This window comes from Hordeum vulgare, chromosome 6H (assembly GCF_904849725.1).
Source record: "Hordeum vulgare subsp. vulgare chromosome 6H, MorexV3_pseudomolecules_assembly, whole genome shotgun sequence".
In the NCBI taxonomy this organism is placed as follows: Eukaryota; Viridiplantae; Streptophyta; class Magnoliopsida; order Poales; family Poaceae; genus Hordeum; species Hordeum vulgare.
Window position 1 is genome coordinate 516,165,773 of NC_058523.1, and position 23,438 is coordinate 516,189,210.

A 23,438-nucleotide genomic window follows, 5' to 3' on the forward strand; every position below is an offset into this window, starting at 1 on the left:
TACTTTAGAGTGTAGATTCATTCATTTTGCTATGTATGTAGACTTCTAGTAAAATTGCTTAAAAGACTTATATTTAGGAACGGAGGGAGTACAGTACATGTACGTAGGACTGGACAGTAGGAGCGGTAGGGCGTGTGTGTTGGTTGGTTGCCCAGTCGCTCGGTCTCGGAGCAGGTAACTGGGATGACGAGCGAATCTAATCGGTCCATCTGGGGCCTCCTCACCACCACCTGTGCGCGTGTTGTTGGTTCGGTTGCAGCTGAGCGACCTGGTAATCTGTCAATGACATGTACGTCTCACCAAGTGGCCGGACGGGATATATGCCGGATGCAGCCTACTTGCTACAGCTGAAATTCACTTCAGGGGCTGGGGTTGTTCCTCGCGGGAATCCTGCCGATTTCCAATAAATTAACGTACTGATTCTGGATAGAACCCTGGTCTAGATACATCCATTTCAGAGAGGAACGGAGGAATTACTTTTTTTGCTCCACCTGCTCGTCGGTGTCACTCGTGATCTTAGAGTAAAAACTCAGTCTGCGTGTTTCTCTTGCAGTTAATCATCCGAGATATCCTGAGAGTTCCCAGTGGCACTAAGAAATGCAGCAGCCTAAAACAGCACACACATCATGGATGAGTAGAAATTACCTTCCAAATTAACGCATTCTAAATATCTAATATATACTTAGTTTTTGGGACTGCAAGAACAAGACTACGGAGCCAGATCTCTGCATACGTTGTACTCTATAAAGAAGAGATCCCTGCATACGCAATTGTAGTTAGCTGTTAGCACTGTCATTTGGTATGCAAACTTGTACAAAAATGTTTCTCCTTCACTTAACTATTTAGGGCTTGTTTGGGACTACTTTAATTGATCAAGATAAGCTTCACTTCATCAAATTCACTTTGAAGCAGTTTCATACAGAAGTTATAGCACTATCAAGAGAATGTTTGGCTTCAATCTAGCTCCAGCTTCAAAACTAGAAAATTTGGTGGAAATAATCTATTTGATTGGTCGATGCGAAAGAAAATAAAGGGGTATCCACTTCCCGGTGGCAATGGTGGGTAATCCCCCCCCCCCCCAACTCCAGCTTCTAGAGTTTGTGGAGCACCCTCTCAGAAGCTTCATAAAACTTTGAAGTTGTACCTCAAATTCTAGTTTTTTTACGGAACAACATATCGTGGAACTACCCCGTTTGACTTGTCTTTTCCAGAACATAGCTGAATTTTAAGAAGCAGAACAGTCTCAAACAGGATCTTAGTAGTTATTAATTAGGACGGTCTCAGTCCAGCTCCATACGCAGGTTTGTCATCTGCTAGTCCCATACTCCCATTACATACTTGAGAAAAGCCTATACGCCAACATGTACTATGATATCTCAGGAATCTAGTCATCCACATGTTGACATGCATGCAAATGCTGTATAATACTCGTACAATTCTAAAAATAATAATTCATAGTCATGTGCCAAGTACAATGTGGCCAATACAATATCAACAGATCTTGAGGTTGCTACAACTACATTCCAAGACAGGAATTAAAGTTGTTGAAGCTGTACACTTCCAGGAACCCACTTCTGAAACTTTTGCTCATTTTGCATGGAATAACAGTCCCCCCAGCAAGTGATCATAATATATGGTAGGAGATGTCACACGATGAGCTATTGGCTACTTAGAGAAATCAAAGCAACATGATCTGATTGTGCGTTCTTAATTAAATGTTAAGAACCAAAGCAACATCGTTTTGTTTTTGCAAAGGAGAGTAACGAAAACAACATAATTAAAGCAAGGCTTCAGGAGCACACCTTGTTCAAAAAAAGGCAGAAGGAAAACAGAGTAGTATATCAATGTGACTGCTGATTGCCCAAGTAGCAGCTAGCGGCTTAAGTCAACAAACATGAATCAACAGCCCTTGCCCTCATGTGATAAAGTTAGTACAAAGTTGAGCCACTTATTTTGGAATGGAGGAGGGAGTACTTAGTCTCTTGCATGCCCAGATTATCTAAGAGAGCAGGGCAGATTAGTCATTTCCACTCGAATAAATTAATTCCGACCCGGGCTTAAGACACCTGATTTCATGGCCTTTATATAGAGGAAGCTGTGTTCCGGTGAGCAGACATCCTTGACACAGGAAACCCCAAGGGCCAGGCTAGGGAGAGGCAGATAGCCCTGTCTCCCTCCTTCGCACCTGCACCATCACCTATCTTATACATCCCAATCCTATCTCAATCCTGTCAATGGGGAGGCCTCCTTGCTCCGACGAGAATGGCCTCAAGAAGGGGCCTTGGACGCCCGAAGAAGACCAGAAGCTCACGGACTACATCGAGAAGCATGGCCATGGGAGCTGGAGAGCTCTGCCTAAGCTTGCAGGTAAACAACACATGCCGCCTCCGTTTTCTGTCACGATACCGGCATGTAGCTAATGCGCCTGGTTCTTCTGCGCGTCTCACAGGACTCAACAGGTGTGGCAAGAGCTGCAGGCTTAGATGGACCAACTACCTGAGGCCAGATATCAAGAGAGGAAAGTTCACACCTGATGAAGAGCAGAACATCCTCCAGCTCCACTCCGTCCTTGGCAACAAGTACAGCACACCTATCAAACCTCTTGCTTATTAAAGAATGGTCTACACGTATGTTGTATAATCTTCAAAAACATATATGTGTGGTGTTCTTGCTAACACATGCAAACTGGTGTGCTGATTAAACCAGGTGGTCAGCCATCGCGAAGCACCTCCCGGGACGGACCGACAACGAGATCAAGAACTTTTGGAACACCCACCTCAAGAAGAAGCTGATCCAGATGGGCTTCGACCCGATGACGCACCGACCGAGGACCGACTTCTTCGCGGCGCTGCCACAGCTCATCGCGCTAGCCAACCTACGCCAGCTCGTGGAGCAGCGACCGTGGGACAACCAGAGTGCCAGCCAGCTGCAAGCCGATGCAGTCCAGGCAGCAAAGCTCGAGTACTTGCAGTGCCTGCTTCAGTCCGCAGCAGCCATTGCGACTAGTCCCAGCTCCAGCAGCATCAACACCATTCCCACTGACCTGGAGCAAAACGGCCGCCCTTCGCAGATGTCTTCCTTGTGTTCGCTGTCGTCTCCAAGGATCCCGGAGGGCATCAATGGCCAGGATTTATTAATGGGGCAACCGCTTGACATCCAGATACCTAGTAGCTCATTCTTTGAGCACAAACAGCCTATCATCAGTGGTACCAACCAGAATTCAGATTACAGTGCAAACAGCGGTGAGGGGGAGAATGGCACCCAGAAACCGCTGCTCCTGCCAGAGGACTCCCTTCCGCCACTTGCCGATTTCCCAATTTCCAACCTCGGCGATGCTTGCAGCACCTCAAGCTGTGACGCTGAGGGAACCAGCACCCATCTCCCTTTTTGGTCTGACTCATTTTATGACGAGTTCATGAGCGAGTTTGCATGAGTTCTGACTGCACAAGATAACAGAAATACACAATGTGTTATTGTTGATAAACCCTTTGTCTTTTTTTTTTGGCGAGAAAACTCTCGATTTATTCATCTTCAATCAGGATAATACAGTGAACATAAAAAATAATAAAAATCACATCTAGATTCATAGAGGACCTAACGACAACTACATACACTGAAGCAAGCGGATAGCGCGCGGTCATCATCGCCCCTCCCTTACCGAAGCCACACAAAACTTTTGTAGTAAACATTCTGGAAGTCATCGTGCTAAGACCCCATAGGACTAGCACACGAGAACAACAACCGTACCCGATGAAGAGACGCGTATATCAGAAGGATCTAGCCTGAAGACACACGATAGCAGACGAACGAAAACCGGATCCAAGTGGATCCAGCAAAGACAACCACTGGCTAAATCCTGAGATCCGCTCGAGTAACACCTCCACAAGCCCTCTGACCATGCCAGACGCACCAGGACGATAAAAAAATAGTGGAAGTGATATGGTGGATTGCCCGATCTTCAATAATTGGTAGGATAATTTTCTTGAGAGGGGGGAGGGAGTGGGATTTTGATCTATTCATCTTCAATCATGACAGTACAACAAACTCTGAAAATAATAAAAATTACATTCAGATCCGAAGACCACGTAGCGATGACTACAAGCACTGAAGCGAGCCGAAGGCGCGCCATAGTCATCGTCTCTTCCTTGTCTCAATCAAACAAAACTCGTTGTAGTAGACAATCAAAAAGTCATCGTGCTAAGGCCCTATAGGACCAACACGACAGATCGGAAACAACCGCCAATGAAGAATAGTGTAGATCGGAAGGATCCAACTAGGAGACACACGAACGTAGACCGACAACGAACACATGTGAGCAAATCCAGCAATGACAGATCCAGTGGAGACACACCTCCACATGCCTACCGACGATGCTAGACACATCCCTTGGACGAGAGCTATGGAGGGAGAATGTTATACCATATTCAGGGAGCCACCGCCATCTCATCTCCTAAGCATGACACTAACTCTAATAAAACTCAATTAAAAATCTAAAAATAGAGCCATCCTACTGGCAAGGGTCGAGATCCACCTTGTCTCCAAGGCCCTAAGGCCACTAGAGACGGGAGAGACCAGCGGCAATGCCAGCAGGAGGCCCACCCAGGAGCCCTAGTCTTTTTTTCGGGCTCAGGCGGCTACATGTACGTACGTGGACATAGACACATAACTGGCATTAGAATTATATATCAAAAAAAGACCCATCAATACACATTGCTAGGAAGATCTAATCGAGGTACCCTTTAGGGGGAAACACAACGGACAATGTTTATATATGGACTGAGAGCGCTCGATCATCGCCACGTGACACGAGCTATCACATCCTAGATTTTTCGTAAATTTCATCGAGAATTTTATTTTAACAAAACCCCTGTGTTGCTTGTTTGTCACCTAAAACTTGCTTCATAGTTGGTTTGTTTGATTGAATTTTTGAACAGAAGGGTTGAAACCCCGATGCAACTAGTGGAAATCTAGCTAGCCAATAGTTGAAACCAAACCTTTTCGAAATATTAAATGGGAATACGAGCATTCTTGATAAGACCAAGAAATATTCAAAGCCCTGATAGTTCTTCCTTAAAAGAATTGGATTAGATCTATTGGAATTACTTAAATAATTCAAAGAGAAAATTATTTAATAGGGAAATGAATTTCATAAGTACAAATAATGCATTTGAGTTCTGCTAATTTTCTAAACTAGATTAGGAAAATAATTGGTTTTGAAACCAAATTCAAATTCAAAAGGAAAATTAAAGTGCACACAAAATGTCTCCAAAAATCCTAAATAAAATGTTCACCTACTCAGAAATATTCATGTTCGAATTTATGGCAAGTTTGTTTTTGAAAGCAAAATCAAATTCTAATTGAAATGAAAATAAAATAAAGAAACAAAAAACTGAAAACATGTTTAATTTTCTCTGAGAAGGTGGGGTGGGTGGGGGTATATATAGGCAACACAAAAAATCCAACCGTTACACACCTTTATAAATTACTCGATGGGACCGGGTGAAACCACTCGATGAGATTGACTAGTATAAAAGGTATGAACTTTAGGCTTGATGGGACCACTAGGAGATGACCTAAGCACTTGATGGGGAACCTTGCATGGGAAATGATGACCCACAAGTATAGGGGATCAATAATAGTACTTTCAATAAGTAAGAGTGTCGAACCCAACAAGGAGTAGAACGAAATGACAATCAAATTTCAGCCAGGTATTCTGTGCAAGTGTTGTAAGTAAGAGTGATAGATAGTTTTGAAGCAAGATAATTTGTAATAAGTGACAAGTAACAATAGTAGCAAATGTGCAGAAAGGAAGCCCACTCCTTTTTGTAGCAAAGGACATGCGTGGAAGTACTCTTGTATTAAGCAAGCGCTCCCGAAGACATATGGAAATTTCTGTCTAGTCGTGTTCATCATGTTCATTTGATTCACGTTCGCTACTTTGATAATTTGATATGTGGGTGTACCGGTGCTAAGGTGTTGTTCTTACTTGAAAAATAACCAACTTATAATTACCCTCTCTCGCAAGCATATGTAACTATGAAATAAGAATTAAGATAAATCTAACCATAACATTAAATGTGTGCATCCAAATGAGCCCCTCATGAAGCAACACAAAAATTGGGGTTTATGTTTCTGTCATCGACGCAACCCATGATCTACTTATTACTCCACAAGGACTTACCTTTGGCCCATAACATGGTGAAGTGTCATGTAGTCGACATTCACATGACACCACGAAGAAAAGTAACAACGTACATATCATCAAAATATCGAATGAATGTTAACTTTATATGATTACTTATAACAAGAATTCTCCCATGTCCTCAGGAACAATAGTAACTAATCACACCTCATCAACATGTTCAAGAGCATAGATTAAGGATCTGAGCATAATATCTTCCACCAAGTAATCCAACAAGCATCAACTACAAGATGTAATCAACATAGCTAGTAACCCACAGGTACCAATCTGAGGTTTTGAGAAAAGATTGAATACAAGAGATGAACCAGGATTGGAAATGATATGGTGTTGGTGAAGATGTTGATGAAGATTGGTCCTCCCACAAAGGAGGAATCTTTGTGATGATGATGGCTTTGAGTTCCCCCTCCCGGAGGGAAATTCCCCCGGCAGAATCTCTCTACCGGAGAGAAAAAGAGCCTCTGCCTAGATTTCTACCTCGAGACGACGGTGCTTCATCCTGAAAGGTTTCTTATGATTTTTTCTAGGTCAAAACACAATATATAGGAGAGGAGGGGCGTGAGAGGGCTAGTAGGGAGCCCGGAAGACACCAGGGCACGCCCATGTGGTGGGCGCGCCCTCCTTGCTTGTGGTGAGCAGGTGCCCCCCCATGGTATATTTTTGGCCCAAGAAATCTTAAATATTCTAGAAAAATTCTCCTAAAGTTTCAGGTCATTTGGAGTGTGTTGATTTTTTTGTCTTTATCTTGGTTTTCCGGTCCAGAATTCCAATTTCCAGATATTTCCCTCTTTGTGATGTATCTTACATATTCACAAAGAAGGGACATAAAAATTGTATGTTAATAGGGAATAATGTACAAAAAAAACTAATATCAATAAAAATTCATGATGCAAAATGGACGTATCAGCTCCCCCAAGCTTAGAGCTCGCTTGTCCTGAAGCAAAAGTCGGGCTCGAAAATAATGGCCACATGATTTGAGAGGGATAATTCGATAAAAACAAAATACAGACATGGGAGCATCATGAATAATAGCATAGCAGCAAGTATTTTATCATATATATCCTCATAAACAAGTAACAATCCATTAACAATTATTGGAGTATGAAGCATAAACTTTATTGACAATCAACAAACTATGTTCTTAGTCACTCGGACAATCATAATTCATAATATTTCACAGGAGAATCTATGTAAGAGCTTTCTTATTGGCAAGTTCACATACTAAACTATCATTTAGTCTTCTATGATTGCTCACGTTCAAGACATATTTTGATGAATTTCTTACAAAGTATTTCTGTACTTTTAAGCTGAATTTCTTACAAAGTATTTATGTAGAAATTCCTAAGGTCGTCATAATTTCTTACAAGTTACAATTATTTACACACTTCATTTTCTTACAATTATAATTTCCTTTTGTTGTTTGATCTTTTGTGTGCGGCCACTAAAGACGGTTGAGGATTTATATTCCTATTGGTTCTATAAACCTTGGTTTCTTAATTGAGGGAAATACTTACCCGCATTGTGCTGCGATTACCCGTTCCTCTTCACGAAAAATCCAGCGTAGATCACAAGTATGCATATACAACATCTAATAACACCATCTACCCCTTCTTTATAAAGATGTGGGTCATCCCAAAAGTAAAGTTGCAAATCATAAAAGATTTTTTTTCTTTTGTTGACATGTTAAGCTTGGTGGAATATATTTAGCAATAATGTAATTAGCATAATCCGCATACCAAGGAGTAATACATGAAGTATTTATAACAGTAAGTTGCTCATCAGGGAAATTATCATCAATAGGCAGTGGGTCATCAAGAACATTTTCCATCCTAGACAAGTTATTTGCTACATGATTTTCAGCTCCCTTCCTATCAACGATATGCAAGCAAAATTATTGGAGTAAAAACACCCACCTAATAACTATGGGTTTAGCATCGTTCTTTTCCATAAGGTACTTAATAGCAGCATGATCGGTGTGAATATTACTTTAGAATCAACAATGTAAGGTCTAAACTTATCACATGCAAACACAACTGCTAAAATTTCCTTTTTAGTAGTAGCATAATTTTTGTGGGCACTATCTTGGGTCTTATTAGTGTAATGAATAACATTCAATTTCTTGTCTACTCTTTGCCCTAGAATATCACCAAGAGCATAATCCCTAGCATCACACATGATTTTAAATGGTAAGTTTTAATGAGGTTGTTGAACAATAGGTGCAGAAATTAAGGCTTGCTTAAGTATTTCAAAGGCTTCTGCACAATCATCATCAAAAACAAAAGAAATATATTTTTTAAGGAGATTAGTTAATGGCCTAGAAATCGTTGATAAATCTTTAATGAAATGCTTATAGAAACCAGCATGACCAAGGAAACTACTTATACCTTTGATATCTTTAGGGCATGGCACTTTCTCTACTGCATTAACTTTGGCTTTGTCCACCTCAATACCTCATTCTGAAATTTTATGCCCAAGTACTATACCTTCATTCACCATAAAGTGGCACTTCTCCCAATTCAAGACAAGATTAGTTTCTTCACATCAATGCAAAACTCGAATAAGGTTGCTCAAGCAATCATCAAAAGAAGTCATGTAAACAGAAAAATAATCCATGAAAACCTCAACAATCTTTTCACAAAAGTCAAAGAATATAGGAGTCACACATCTTTGAAAGGTAGGAAGTGCATTGCATAGACCAAAAGGCATACACCTATAAGCATAAGTTCCAAAATGGCAAGTAAAGGTAGTTTTCTCTTGGTCCTCTTTTGACATAGGTATTTGAGAGAAACCAGAATATCCATCAAGAAAGCAAAAGTGTGTGTGCGTGGACAATCTTTCTAACATTTGATCAATAAAAGGCAAGGGGTAGTGATATTTTCTAGTAGCATTATTCAAATTCCTAAAATGAATTACCATCATATAATGAGTTACTATTCTTTGTGGAATAAGTTCATTTTTATCATTACGCACAACAGTTATTCCTCCTTTATTAGGAACACAATGAACAGGACTTACCCATCTATTATCAGTAATAGGCTAAATTACACCTCTCTCGAGAAGTTTAAATATCTTAGTTCTTACCACATATTTCATTTTAGGACTGGGATGGCATTGATGATCAATGACAGGTTTAGAATCAGATTCCATATTAATCTTGTGGTGACAAAGAGTGGGGCTTATCCCTTAAGATCATCAAGAGTATATCCAATAGCAGCCCTGTGCTTCTTTAGAGTTTAAAGTAATTTCCTTTCTTCATCCTGTGAAAGGTTAGAACTAATAATAACATGATATATCTTATTTTCATCAAGATAAGCATATTTCCAAGTATCAGGTAATGTCTTAAGTTCAAACACGGGATCTCGCTTGGGTGGAGGAGGATCTCCTAATATCAACTGGTAGGTTGTGTTTAAGGATAGGCTGTTACTCAAAGAACATCTTGTCTATTTTGTTCGTTTCATTCATATGCATATCATTTTCATGGTCTAGCAAATATATTTCTAGCGGATCAGTAGGAGGTACGACAATAGAAGCAAGAAGAATTATTTCATCTTTATTAGGCAATTATTTTTCATATGGTTGTCTACTAAACTTATAGAAATTAAATTCATGAGACATATCACCAAAGCTTACTCTGACCTTCTCAATTGCACAATTAATTTCAGCATTAAATATATTCAATAAAGGTCTACCAAATATAATGGGACAAAAGTTGTCTTGTTCTGAACCAACTACTAGGAAATCACTTGGGTACTTGACTTTCCACAGAAGACTTCAACATCTCTAACAATCCCAAGTAGTCAAATAGTATCACAAGTTTAGTAGTGAAATCAATATCTTTAATCTGAGAGGGTGCTATGCCATGCATAATTTCTTAATATAAGATAAAGGGTATAGCAGTAACACTAGCACCAATATCACACAAGCCATGATAGCAATGATCTCTAATTTTAACTGAAACGACGGGCATACCTACAGCTGGTTTATTTTGATCAAGCTCATCTTGCTTGTTTATAACAAGTTTTGCAATTCTAGCAGCTTCATCACAGAGGTAAATAACTTTCCCATCAATATTATCAACTAGGAGATCCTTAACTAGAGCAACATTAGGCAAAGCATTTATTTGTTCACATGGTTTTGGTGTCCTAACATGACTTTTATTAATGAGAGTTATAGCCTTAGCATGTTTTCTCTAATCCTAAAGGGAAAAGGAGGTTTCTCAATGTAGGCAGTATGGACAACCGGATCAGCATGGCTAACAATTATTTCTTCCTTCTTAATTTTAGCAGGTTCCTCTGGTAATTTTTCAATGGGAGGATGATATTTAAACCACTTATCCTTGGGAAGATCAACATCAGTAGCAAAAGATTCACCGAATGTAGATACTATCTCAGAGTCAAGACCATATTTATTGATAAACTCATGGAAAGAAGCAGTTTCCATAAAAGATTAAACACAATCAAAATTAAGTTTTATACCCAATTCTTTACCTTCGTTGAGTTACCAATCTTCGGAGTTGTGTTTAATCCTTTCCAAAAGATCCCATTTGAATTCAATAGTCTCCTTCATATCTAAACCAATAGCACAAGAATCGAGTAATGCTTGATCATTGATACGTCTCAAACGTATCTATAATTTTTGATGGTTTCACGCAGTTATCTTGTCTTCTTTGGATGTTTTATGTACCTTTTATATCTTTTTTGGGACTAACTTATTAATTCAGTGGCAAGTGCCAGTTCCTGTCTTTTGTGTGTTTTTGACTCTTTTCAGATCTGATTTAGGAACGGAGTCCAAACGGAATAAAAACCCCGAAATGATTTTTTCCCGAACGGAAGAAGATCAGGGGGCCTCTAGGCCAAGCCAGGTGGGCTCCAGGGAGCCCACAAGCCCCCACTCCGCCACCAGGGGGGAGGCGGCGGTGGCAGGGCTTGTGGCCTCCCTGGCTGCCCCTGACCTAGATCCTTGGCCTATATATTCCCAAATATTCCGCAAAGAATCAGGGAGCCTCGAAAATACTTTTCCGCTGCCACAAGCTTCCGTTTCCGCGAGATCTCATCTGGAGACCCTTCCCGGCGCCCTGCCGGAGGGGACTTTGGATTTGGAGGGCTTCTTCTTCATCATCATCGCCCCTCCAATGACTTGTGAGTAGTTCACTTCAGACCTACGGGTCTGTAGTTAGTAGGTAGATGGCTTATTCTCTCTCTTGGATCTTCAATACAAAGTTCTCCATGATCTTCATGGAGATCTTTCCGATGTAATCTTCTTTGGCGGTGTGCTTGTCGAGATCCGATGAATTGTGGATTTGTGATTAGATTATCTATGATATATATTTAAGTCTTTGCTGATTTCTTATATGCATGATTTGATATCCTTGTAAGTCTCTCCGAGTCTTGGGTTTTGTTGGACAACTAGATCTATGATTCTTACAATGGGAGAAGTGCTTGGTTTTGGGTTCTACCATGTGGTGACCTTTCCCAGTGACAGTAGGGGCAGCAAGGCAAACATCAAGTAGTTGCCATCAAGGGTAAAAAGATGGGGTTTTTATCATTGGTTTGAAATTATCCCTCTACATCATGTCATCTTGCTTAAGGCGTTACTCTGTTCTTATGGACTTAATACACTAGATGCATGCTGGATAGCGGTCGACGTGTGGAGTAATAGTAGTAGACGCAGACAATATCGGTCTACTTGTTTTGGACGTGATGCCTATAGATATAATCATTGCATGGATATCGTCACGACTTTGCGCGGTTCTATCAATTGCTCAACAGTAATTTGTTGACCCACCATCTACTTGCTTTCATGAGAGAAGCCACTAGTAAACACTACGGCCCCCGGGTCTATTCACATCCATCGTTTACACCTCTGCTTTTACTTTGCTTTGTTACTTTGTTGCTTTCAGTTCTCACTTGGCAAACAATCTATAAGGGATTGACAACCCCTTCATAGTGTTGGGAGCAATCTTTTGTGTTTGTGCAGGATCTTGAGATACTCCTCCACTGGATTGATACCTTGGTTCTCAAACTGAGGGAAATACTTACCACCGCTACGCTACATCACCCTTTCCGCTTCGAGGGAACACCAACGCAAGGCTCTAAGGCCACGGGGGAAATCCTTTGCATACTTGCCTAGGAAGTCCCTTAAGGTGTAGGCGCAGCAGAAAGATCAAGCCAAGTATTCTCCCGTCGACGTGCCTATTTCTAGCACCATTGGAATGTCTTTTGTTGCGGTAGCAGAAGTATTTCTCGTGCTGTTGCCGGGGAGGAGAAATCAAGATCTATCCAAGTAGGTCTCACAAACTCTTCTCTTGCATTTACTTTTGTTGCCAGTTGCCTCTCGTTTTCCTCTCCCCCACTTCACATTTTCCGTTTTCATTCGCCTTTCTCCTTCGCCGTTTTCTTTTGCCTTTGCCGTTTCCCTTTGCCGGTTTTCTCGCTTGCTTGTGTGCTTGTTTTTTTTTGAAGTCATCATGGCTGAAAACACCAAACTTTGCGACTTCTCGAGCACTAATAATAATGATTTTATTAGTACTCCGATTGCTCCCGCCACTAGTGCGGAATCGTATGAAATCAACACAGCTTTGCTGAATCTTGTTATGAAAGAGCAATTCTCTGGCCTTCCTAGTGAAGATGCTGCATCCCATCTCAATACCTTCACTGAGCTTTGTGATATGCAAAAGAAAAGAGATGTGGATAATGACGTGATTAAGTTGAAACTTTTTTCCTTTCTCGTTGTGAGATCGCGCAAAAACTTGGTTTTCTTCTTTGCCTAAAAATAGTATCGATTCTTGGGATAAGTGCAAAGATGCTTACATATACAAGTATTTTCCGCCGGCTAAGATCATCTCCTTACGTAATGAAATCATGAATTTTAAGCAACTTGATCATGAACACGTTGCACAATCTTGGGAGAGGATGAAGCTTATGATTAGAAATTGTCCCGCTCATGGCTTGAGTTTGTGGGTGATTATACAAATCTTTTATGCTCGCTTGAATTTCGCTTCCCGCAATATCTTGGACTCCGCCTCAAGTGGAACGTTCATGGAAATCACGTTAGGATACGCTACAAAACTCCTAGACAATATCATGACCAACTACTCTCAGTGGCACACTGAAAGGTCGCCTGCTAGCAAAAAGATGTACGCTATAGAAGAGATTAACTCGCTTAGTGCTAAGATGGACGAGTTGATGAATTTGGTTGCTAGTAGAAACGCTACCGTAGATCCTAATGACATGCCACTATCTTCTTTGATTGAGAGTAGCAATGCTAGTTTGGACATGAATTTTGTTGGTAGGAACAATTTTGGAAAGAATAATGCTTTTAGAGGAAACTATGTTCCTAGGCCTTTTCCTAGTAACTCCTCTAACAATTATGGCAATTCCTACGGCAACACTTATGGAAATCACAACAAATTACCCTCTGATTTAGAGAGTAATATCAAAGAGTTCATCAACTCTCAAAAGATTTTCAATGCGTCCATAGAGGAAAAACTACTCAAAATAGACAATTTGGCTAAGAGCGTTGATAGGATCTCTTGTGATATTGATGCTTTGAAAGTTTGATGCGCTCCTCCCAAGATCAACTTGGATGAAACTTTGAAAACTATGCGTATCTCCATGAATGAGAGCGAAGAAAGAACCACCCAAATTCGCGCTAGACATGAATGGTTTAAAAGGGTGCGTTCTAGTGATGCAAATCACGAAGATCTTAAAGTGCTTGGTGTGTCTCCTCTTGAATCTTTGTTTTCACGTGTCAAACCTACTTATGGAGGGGCTGGATATGAATCCACTTTGGTTGAAAAACGCCCCAATGATTCGGAGTCCACCTATCTTGATGATAAAGGTGTGGAGACTGGAGTAGAAGAAGTCAAAATTTTGGGTAGTAATGAAACTCCCACTTTGGATTTCAAGGAATTCAATTATGATAATTGCTCCTTGTTTGAATGCAATTCTTTGGTGCAATCCATTGCAATCTCTCCACATTCTTATAGCCAAAGCAAAGCCTTTACCGCGCATATCGTAGATGCTATGATGACATCTCTTGAAGAGAAGCTCGACTTAGAAGTCTCTATACCTAGAAAACTTCATGATGAGTGGGAACCTACTATCAAAATCAAGATAAAAAAACTATGAGTGCAATGATTTGTGTGATTTGGGGTCTAGTGTTTCCGCGATTCCAAAGTCTTTATGTGATATTCTTGGTTTTAATGAGATTGAAGAGTGTTCTCTTAATTTGCATCTTGCGGATTCTACTGTCAAGAAACCCATGGGGAGGATCGATGATGTTCTTATTGTTGCAAATAAGAACTATGTACCCGTGGATTTCATTGTACTTGACATAGATTGCAATCCTTCATGTCCCATTATTCTTGGTAGACCTTTCCTAAGGACTATTGGTGCTATCATCGATATGAAGGAAGGGAATATTAGATTTCAGTTTCCTTTAAAGAAGGGCATGGATCACTTTCCTAGAAAGAAAATAAGATTGCCTTACGAATCTATGATGAGGGCTACTTATGGTTTGAGCACCAAAGATGACTATACGTGATTCCATCACTTTTTCCTAGCTAAGGGCGTTAAACAAAAGCGCTTGTTGGGAGGCAACCCAACGAATCTATCCTTTTTCTTTCTGTTTTGTGTTTTCCACACTTTCATAATTCTGTTATGATTGTGTTTTTTGTGTTTCTTTTTGCGTTTGTGCCAAGCAAAACCGTTATGATTAGTCTTGGGGATGATCGTTTGGTCATGCTGGAAAAGACAGAAAATTTCTGCTCACGAAAAGAATTTTCATGTTTTTTCTGTAAGAGCTTTTGAGTTGATTATTTTTTCCGCTGATTGATATGCAAATTCTTCAGACTTTTGTTATTTTTCAGAAGTTTTGAAGTACCAGAGGTATACTAAATATACAGATTGCTACAGACTAGTCTGTTGTTAACAGATTCTGTTTTTGTTGTGTTGGTTGCTTATTTTGATGAAACTATGGATAGTATCGGGGGTATTAGCCATGGAAGATTGAAAGTACAGTAACCCAACATCAGCACAAGTAGAATTTAAGTTTACAACAGTATCTAAGGAAGTGGTGGTTTGCTTTCTTGTAGTAATGTTATCACGAGTTTCTGTTTAAGTTTCGTGTTGTGAAGTTTTCAAGTTTTGGGTGAAGTTCTTATGGACAAAGAGATAAAGAGTGGCAAGAGCTCAAGCTTGGGGATGCCCAAGGCACCCCAAGAGATTCAAGGATGCCGTAAAATCCTAAGCTTGGGGATGCCCCGGGAAGGCATCCCCTCTCTCGTCTTCAATCCATCGGTAACGTTACTTGGGGCTATATTTTTATTCATCACATGTTATGTGTTTTTGCTTGGAGCGTCTTGTATCGTAGGAGTTTTTTATTTTCTTTCGTTGTGTCACAATCATCCTTGCTGCACACCTAGAGAGGGAGACATGCACACACCGTGATTTTGTCGAGCTTCACTTATATCTTTTGGTAGACAATTCAGCTCACATGTGCTTCACTTATATCTTTTGAGCTAGATACTTTTGCTCTATGTGCTTCACTTATACCTTTTAGAGAACAGCGGTGCATGGCTTGGTAGTTGATCTATGCTTTGAAAGTAGTCTCAAAAGGGGTAGTTATCCAAAGGGATACGAAAACTTCCACCTTCATGTGCATTGAATAGTTAGAGAAGTTTGATTCATCTCAATTAGTTTTGAGTTGTGGTTATGGTAGTTTTGAAGTCATGCTAGTAAGGTGTCGTGGATCTAGAAATACTTGTGTTGAAGTTAGTGATTCCCGTAGCATGCACGTATGGTGAACCGCTAGGTGATGAAATCTGAGCATGATTAGTATATTGATTGTCATCCTCTGCGTGGTGGTCGGGATCGCGCGATGGTTTATACCAACCAACCCTTCCCCTAGGAGTATGCGTTGAATGCTTTGTTTCGATTACTAATAAAACTTTTGCAACAAGTATATGAGTTCTTCATGACTAATGTTGAGCCCATGGTTTAGATGCACTTTCACCTTCCACCGTCACTATCTTCTTAGTGTCGTGCAACTTCCGCCGATGCACAAAACCCACCATTAGCCTCCCTCAAAACAGCCACCATGCCTACCTACTATGGCTTTTTCAAAGTCATTCTGAGATATATTGTCATGCAACTACCACCATGACATGTGCCACCACGTCTACATTGCCATTGCATGATCGTAAGATAGCTAGCATGATGTTTCCATTGATGTCTATGCCATGCTAGATCATTGCCATGGTACACTACCGAAGGAATTCCATATAGAGTCATAGTTGCTCTAAGTTTTGAGTTGAAAGTGTGATGATCATCATTAATGGAGCATTGTCACATGTGAGGAAATAAAAGAGGCCAAAGAAGCCCACCAAAATAAAAAAAACAGGCCAAAGAGCCCACCAAATAAAAAAATGAGAGAAAAAGAGAGAAGGGACAATGCTACCACTTTTTCCACACTTGTGCATATTAAGCACCATGATCTTCATGATTGAGAGTCCCTCGTTTTGTCACCACCATATAGCTAGTGGGAAATTTTCATTATATAACTTGGCTTGTATATTCCAATGATAGGCTTCCTCAAAATTTCCTTAGGTCTTCGTGAGCAAGCAAGTTGGATGCACACCCACTAGTTTTCTTTAAGAGCTTTCACATACTCGTAGCTCTAGTGCATCATTAGTATGGCAATCCCTACTCATTCACATTGATATCTATTGATGAGCATCTCCACAGCTCATTGATATGCCTAGTTAATGTGATTATATTCTCCTTTTTTGTCTTGCAACCTCCACCATTGTCGGGGGATAACCCCGGGGTAGGCTCATCAAGCCTATTCCTTCATTTCTGGCCCAATGGACATGGACGTATGAAGATTCCCAAGGCCCAAGTCTTCTGGCCGACTAGGCATCACCTGTCGGCTAGAGGACGAGGCGACCACCTTTCTGGCTGGCCAGGCAACCCCTGCCGGCTAGAATCCAGGCGGCTTCCTCTTCGGAGCTGGCCTGGTCCCGCCAGCCGGACTGGGGAGGAGGTGGCCACACCTAAGCCAGCTGGCCAAGCAGGCTAGCCGGCCGAGGATCACAAGTCACATCACATCGTAGGTCAGGAAGAGACCTCACGATTAAAGGTAGCTATGCGTCAGCAAAGGTACTGGATCAGGGCGCCCGACAGGTACGAGCGTCGGCGGCCACGCCGCTGACCTACCCCGGCTCTGATCCATCACCTAGCATAGTGTCGGACCGTCACACTCCCACTCCATTACTGCACTCGGCGTGGGGAACAGTGGAGGCGGTCGTACTACCTGCCCATGAAGAATCTCGCGGGGCGACGCTTGACGTACAACGCGTGCTCAGCGTGAACATTACGCGAGAGCCTCATTGGCCAGCCGGCGGGTCCCACAGGCAATCGAGACCATGCAGCCGGCGGGCCCCCCATCGACAAGACAAGACCCTTGTGGGCCCCTGGCCAGCCGGCGAGGCTGCCAGCCGGGTCCCACACTTGTTCCCTTTATCCATATTGTAGGCCGGCGGGTTCGTCTATAAAACCCCCCAGTCGCCCTCCATGCAAGGGGGCCGATCATTCACCAGTCATTCAACACAACACATTCACCAACCATAGAGAGAGAGGTAGAGACGAGCCGGATGCTCCCCTCTTCCTCCTCCCAACACGGCTCTAGGAGCGACATTGTACTCTGTTCCTATACATCAAACACTCCGGCAGGATTAGGGGTATTATCTCTATGGAGAGCCCTGAACCTGGGTACATCGTGCGTCCCAGGAGTGTAGCAACCTCGTTCCCAGCGCCCACCTTTGTCCCTTCGGTTCTCACCGACTTTAGCCTACCTATGGCATATGTTGTGAGTATTACCGACATTTGGCGCCCACCGTGGGGCCGTTCGCGGCATCGGCTGGCTTTACGCACTGGGCGGGGGACCGCACCTACACCACCGGATGCATCGCGTCCGGATCAGTTTGCATGCCCGTGGAGCCCGCTTTCGATGAGGCGACACCCATGATGATCGACGTCCCCGACCGCCATGCGGATTCAGACGAAGATTCTGATGATGAGGCGCTCCCTAGCGTCGTCGTCGCTGCTATGGAGAACCTCAGCGTTCTCTTCAGCGACCTTCGTCTCAACGACGGCCCGCGCTACCTCGGCGAGGACTTCGACGTTGAGGCGCTCTGCGCCAGCTTCAGCAGGCTCTCTATCGCTGAGATGCGTGCCCACGACGTTTATCCCAATAACGTCCTCATCTTCGACGGCCCTCCGCCGTCGGTGGGGTTCTTCACCCCATACCACGTTGCTGCCGTCTCCAACACCGTGGAGGTAATGGTTATCGGCGCTGGCACCAGCACGGCTCCCGGCAAGGCCTCCGTAGGCGCTGGCGAGCCCGCTGCATCCACCGTTGATACTCTTCGGGACGCCATCGCCGGCCTGAAGACACCTGTCACCACTTCCGCCAACCCTGCTGACGCTCGGGCCTCGCTACAGGAGGGTCGCAAGCATATCTTGGAGGAGGGCATCGCCGTAGCTTCGGTGAAACGTCGGTTGGAGGCTACGCAACGCGAGTATAACTCCGCATACGGTCTCACTCCGATTTCCGAGGCCCCTAGCCGGCTTGAATCGGTCCGCAGCCGCGGCCGGTTCATCGCTGAGGTTCTAGGCGGTGATCTTCCCACCTACGAGACTCCCGCGGCCAACATGCGAGCGGCGCAGGCCGCCATGGAGGAGATGGCAAGCCTTGAAGGCGAGGAGCGCGCTTTCCAGGAGAAGCGGGTCAAGGACCTCCTTGACGCCGCCAACCAGCAACACGCCCGGCTTGACCCCAGTCAGGCTCAGTCAGAGTCCCCCGGACCCAACTCCTGGGCACGCCGCAACCCTAGCGGCCAGCATCATGCAGAGGGATCTTCCTCGCATCACCCTTCCGGTCGGAGGGGCGAGGGCAGCCCCGACCCGCGCTCTCAGCGCCAGAGCGAGCACACTTCAGGCTTGTGTCGCGGAGGCGACGAGGGCGATTCGGAGTATGGGATTCCTCCCCCGCAGAGAACCCACGTCTCTGGCTCACGATGAGCCTCCCCTCTCGCCACCAGGGCTGGCGCTCACGCCACCCAGGATGAGCGGGACGCCCGCCGGCGTCTCATCGTCCTGGCCCAGTCAACCCTCCTAGAGGAAGACGGACCTGTCGGTCCGGCATGCTTCGGCCCCCGGATCCGAGGGGAGCCGTTCCCCCGAGGTTTCACCTTACCTCGGGATACGCCAAAGTACAACGGCATGGCCAAACCACAGGACTGGCTGATGGACTACACCACGCCCGTCGGCATCGCCAGGGGCAACAAGCGCGTAGCGATCCGGTACGTACCACTCATGTTGACCGGCTCGGCCCGTACTTGGCTTAACAGCCTCCCGGCCGGCAGTGTCAACCCCTGGGTGGACTTTGAGGAGGCGTTCGTCCGCAACTTCACTCGCACCTACAAGCGCCCTGGCGGGCCCCGCGAGCTGGCCATGTGCGTCCAGAAGGCCGACGAACCCCTTCGGGACTACGTCACCCGATGGGCTGAGCTCCGCAATTCCTGTGAGGGGGTGCATGAGGTACAAGCCATCCAGTACTTCATCGACGGTTGCCGAGACGGCACCCTTCTCAAGCACAAGCTCATGTGCACCGAGCCCACCTCTCTGGCGGTACTCATGGCCAAGGCGGACAAATACGCCACGGTCGACTCTGCAATGCGCATCAAGGTGACCGCCTCGGACAAGGTTGTGCCTATGCCGGCTACTCCCAAGCCGGCTGGGGACAACCGAGGTGGCCAGAACAACTACAAGCGCAAGGCGGATCAGATGGATCCCCGCACCAACAGCAAGTTGGTGGCCAATGTGGAGGGCGAAGCGTCGGCTCCTCAAGCCGGCCCTCCACGTAAGCGCCCCAACCGAAGCAACACCCACTGGCTGCCCAAGCAGTCCTTCGAGCAGCTGCTCGACGCTCCCTGCAAGATACATTCTGGGGCGAACCCGTCTACCCACACCCTTCGACAGTGCAGCTTTGCACACCGGCAGTCGCAAGGAGATGGCTTGCCAGATCCTCCAGGTGCATAGGAGGCCCCTCGCGCATCGGCTCCCAACCACGCTCCGGCTCCGCCACCGCCGCCTCGCGACGACAGTCACCACCAAGACGACTACCCTCATCAAGACGGAGCGTTTGTCGTCTTCACCAGCGAAGGCGACGACAAGCACAGCCTGCGCTAGAGGCGGCGCGAGGTAAACGCCACAGTCGCCCCAGTTCCCCAGTACATGCATTGGTCTGACAAGCAAATCACATGGAGCCGGGTGGACCATCCTGCGGTGATGCCCAACCCGGGATCATATGCACTCGTCCTTGACCCCACCTTCGCTTCCAAAAGGCTCACCTGCCGATTATCCCGGGTGCTGGTCGATGGCGGCAGCAACATCAACATCCTCTACCTCGACACTCTCCTCAAGCTCGGGCTCAAGGAGACGGACGTCCTGCCAACCAGCACTGTCTTCCATGGCATCGTGCCTGGGCAGTCCTGCTCGCCCATCGGCAAGATCCAGCTGGACGTCCTCTTCGGCGACAAAGCCCACTTCCGCCGAGAGTCCATATGGTTCGAGGTAGTGGACCTCAGTATCCCGTATCATGCGCTGCTGGGAAGACCGGCTCTGGCCAAGTTCATGGCTATTCCGCATTACGCCTACCTAAAGATGAAGATGCTGGGTCCCAAGGGCATCATCACTGTTGTTGGCGACTACAAGAAGTCGCTCGAGTGTGCCCAAGATAGCAGCCGCCTCGCCGACGCCTTGGTGATTGCTGAGGAGAAGCGGCATATCGACCGGCTCGTGGCCCAGGCTACCGAGCAGCCGACGATTCCTTCTCCTCTGTCCCAATCGGCCGGCGAGGGCTCTTTCAAGCCGGCTAAAGAGACCAAGCAGGCCCCACTCGACCCTGCCAACCCGAAGCAGTGCGTCACCATCGGGGCTGGCCTGAGCCCCAAATAGGAAGGCGAGCTCGTCGACTTCCTCCGTGAGAATCAGGACATCTTTGGATGGTCCCCCAAGGACATGTCGGGTGTTCCGAGGAAGTACGCCGAGCACAAACTTCATGTATGACCAGATGTGAAGCCGGTGAAACAACCCCTGTGCCGCTTCACCGAGGGGAAGCGGCGCACGATCGGAGAAGAAATCACCCGGCTCCTTGCAGCCGGCTTCATCATGGAGGTTTTCCACCCGGACTGGCGAGCTAACCCAGTCCTGGTGCTGAAGAAGAACAACACATGGCGAATGTGTATCGACTACACTAGCCTGAATAAGCCCTGTCCGAAAGACCCTTTCGCGTTGCCTAGGATAGATCAAGTGATCGACTCCACTGCAGGCTGCGAACTGCTGTCGTTTCTGGATGCGTATTCAGGCTACCATCAAATCAAGCTGGATCCAGCTGATCGCCTGAAGACCTCCTTCATCACGCCCTTCAGGGCCTACTGCTACACCACCATGACGTTCGGTCTGAAGAACGCAGGTGCGACATTCCAGCGGTGCATGCAGCAGTGCCTACTACCACAGATTGGCAGAAACATCCACGTCTATGTGGATGACATCGTCATCAAGACGAAGGAGCACTTCAGCCTCCTCGACGACGTACGAGAGACGTTCGCTAATCTGGGCGAATACAAGATCCGGCTCAACCCTGAGAAGTGTGTCTTCGGGGTCCCAGGCGGCAAACTCTTGGGGTTCTTCGTATCCGCCCGCGGCATCGAAGCGAACCCTGAGAAGATCAGCACCATCGAGCGGATGGTGCGGCCGGCTCGGATCCTCGACGTCCAAAAGTTCGCTGGCTGCTTGGCATCCCTCAGCCGGTTCGTCAACTGGCTTGGCGAGAAGGCCCTTCCACTCTACCAGCTCATGAAGAAGACAACAAAGTTCGAGTGGAACGACCAGGCGGACGAAGCCTTCCGTGACCTCAAGCGGGTAATCTCGAGCCTGCCAATCTTGGTAGCCCCATCTTGAAAGGGAACCCATACTCATATACATCGCGAAGACCACTCGCGTGGTCAACGTAGTGTTGGTAGTTCAGCGTAAAGAGGAAGGCAAGGCCCTGCCAGTGCAGCGCCCTGTCTACTACCTTAGCGAGGTCTTGTCCGCCTCTAAGCATAACTACCCTCATTATCAGAAAATGTGTTATGGTGTTTACCTTGCTGCAATGAAATTGAAGCAATACTTCCAAGAGCATGCCATCACTGTGGTGAGCACTGCTCCGCTTTCAGAGATCATGGGCAACCGTGATGCCACGGGCAGAATTGCCAAATGGTCCATCGCCATGGCGGACCATGATATTCGGTATGAGCCTCGCACCGCCATCAAATCACAGGTGGTGGCCGACTTCTTAGTCGACTGGGCCGAGACCCAGTTAGAGCCACTGCCTCCAGACTCCACGCATTGGCGGATGCACTTTGACGGCTGGAAGATGCGAACAGGGCTGGGAACCGGCATCATCTTGACGTCTCCAAAAGGGGACCAGCTCAAGTACGCTCTCCAGATCCATTTCGCCGCCTCCAACAATGTCGCCGAGTACGAAGCACTGGCTCATGGCCTCCGGCTTGCCAAGGAGATTGGCATCCGGTGGCTCATATGCTTCGGCGATTCAGACTTGGTGGTGCAGCTGGTCTCTGGCGAATGGGACGCCAACATGGCGAGCTACCGCTTCCTCATCCATCAGCTCAGCGACCCTTTCGAGGGTTGCGAGTTCCACCACGTTCCCGGGGCGGAAAATGAGGTGGCCGATACACTGGCGAAGATCGGCTCCACGAGACAGGCCATTCGAGTCGGCGTCTCCCTTGAGCAACTCCATAAGCCGTCTATCAAGCCATCTCCCGAGTCGGCATCAATCTTTGTACCGGCCGACTCTACGATACAAGCGTCGTCGGCTCAGCCAGTTACGCCGGCTGCGGACCCCACGCCGGCTGCGCTAGCGGCACCGACTCCAAATGCGGCACCGACTGAATCCTCGGTACAAGCGCCGTCGACTCCACCAACTACGCCAGCTGCGGATCCTATACGGGCTCCATTGGTCCCACCGACTTGAATGGTGGCACTGGCTACAACAACAACCCCGGATCTGTCCGGGCTCGAATCCTCCCAGTGGGTGGACGTCATGGAGGTAGACGGTGAGCCGGCTGCAGTAATAGCACGAGAGACACCATCAAGCTCGGGGGCTGCAGAAG

General features: G+C 45.8%; 1 protein-coding gene across 1 annotated transcript; it reads left to right on the forward strand.

Moving 5' to 3' along the window:
• The first annotated feature begins 2,129 nt into the window (after positions 1 to 2,129).
• LOC123403081 (transcription factor MYB93-like) lies at positions 2,130 to 3,477 on the forward strand. The gene is made up of 3 exons (XM_045097054.1): positions 2,130 to 2,367; positions 2,450 to 2,579; positions 2,707 to 3,477. Exons 1-3 carry the CDS (start codon positions 2,235 to 2,237, stop codon positions 3,431 to 3,433), a joined length of 990 nt encoding a protein of 329 aa, XP_044952989.1. The 5' UTR covers positions 2,130 to 2,234; the 3' UTR covers positions 3,434 to 3,477.
• The last annotated feature ends 19,961 nt before the right edge of the window (positions 3,478 to 23,438 follow it).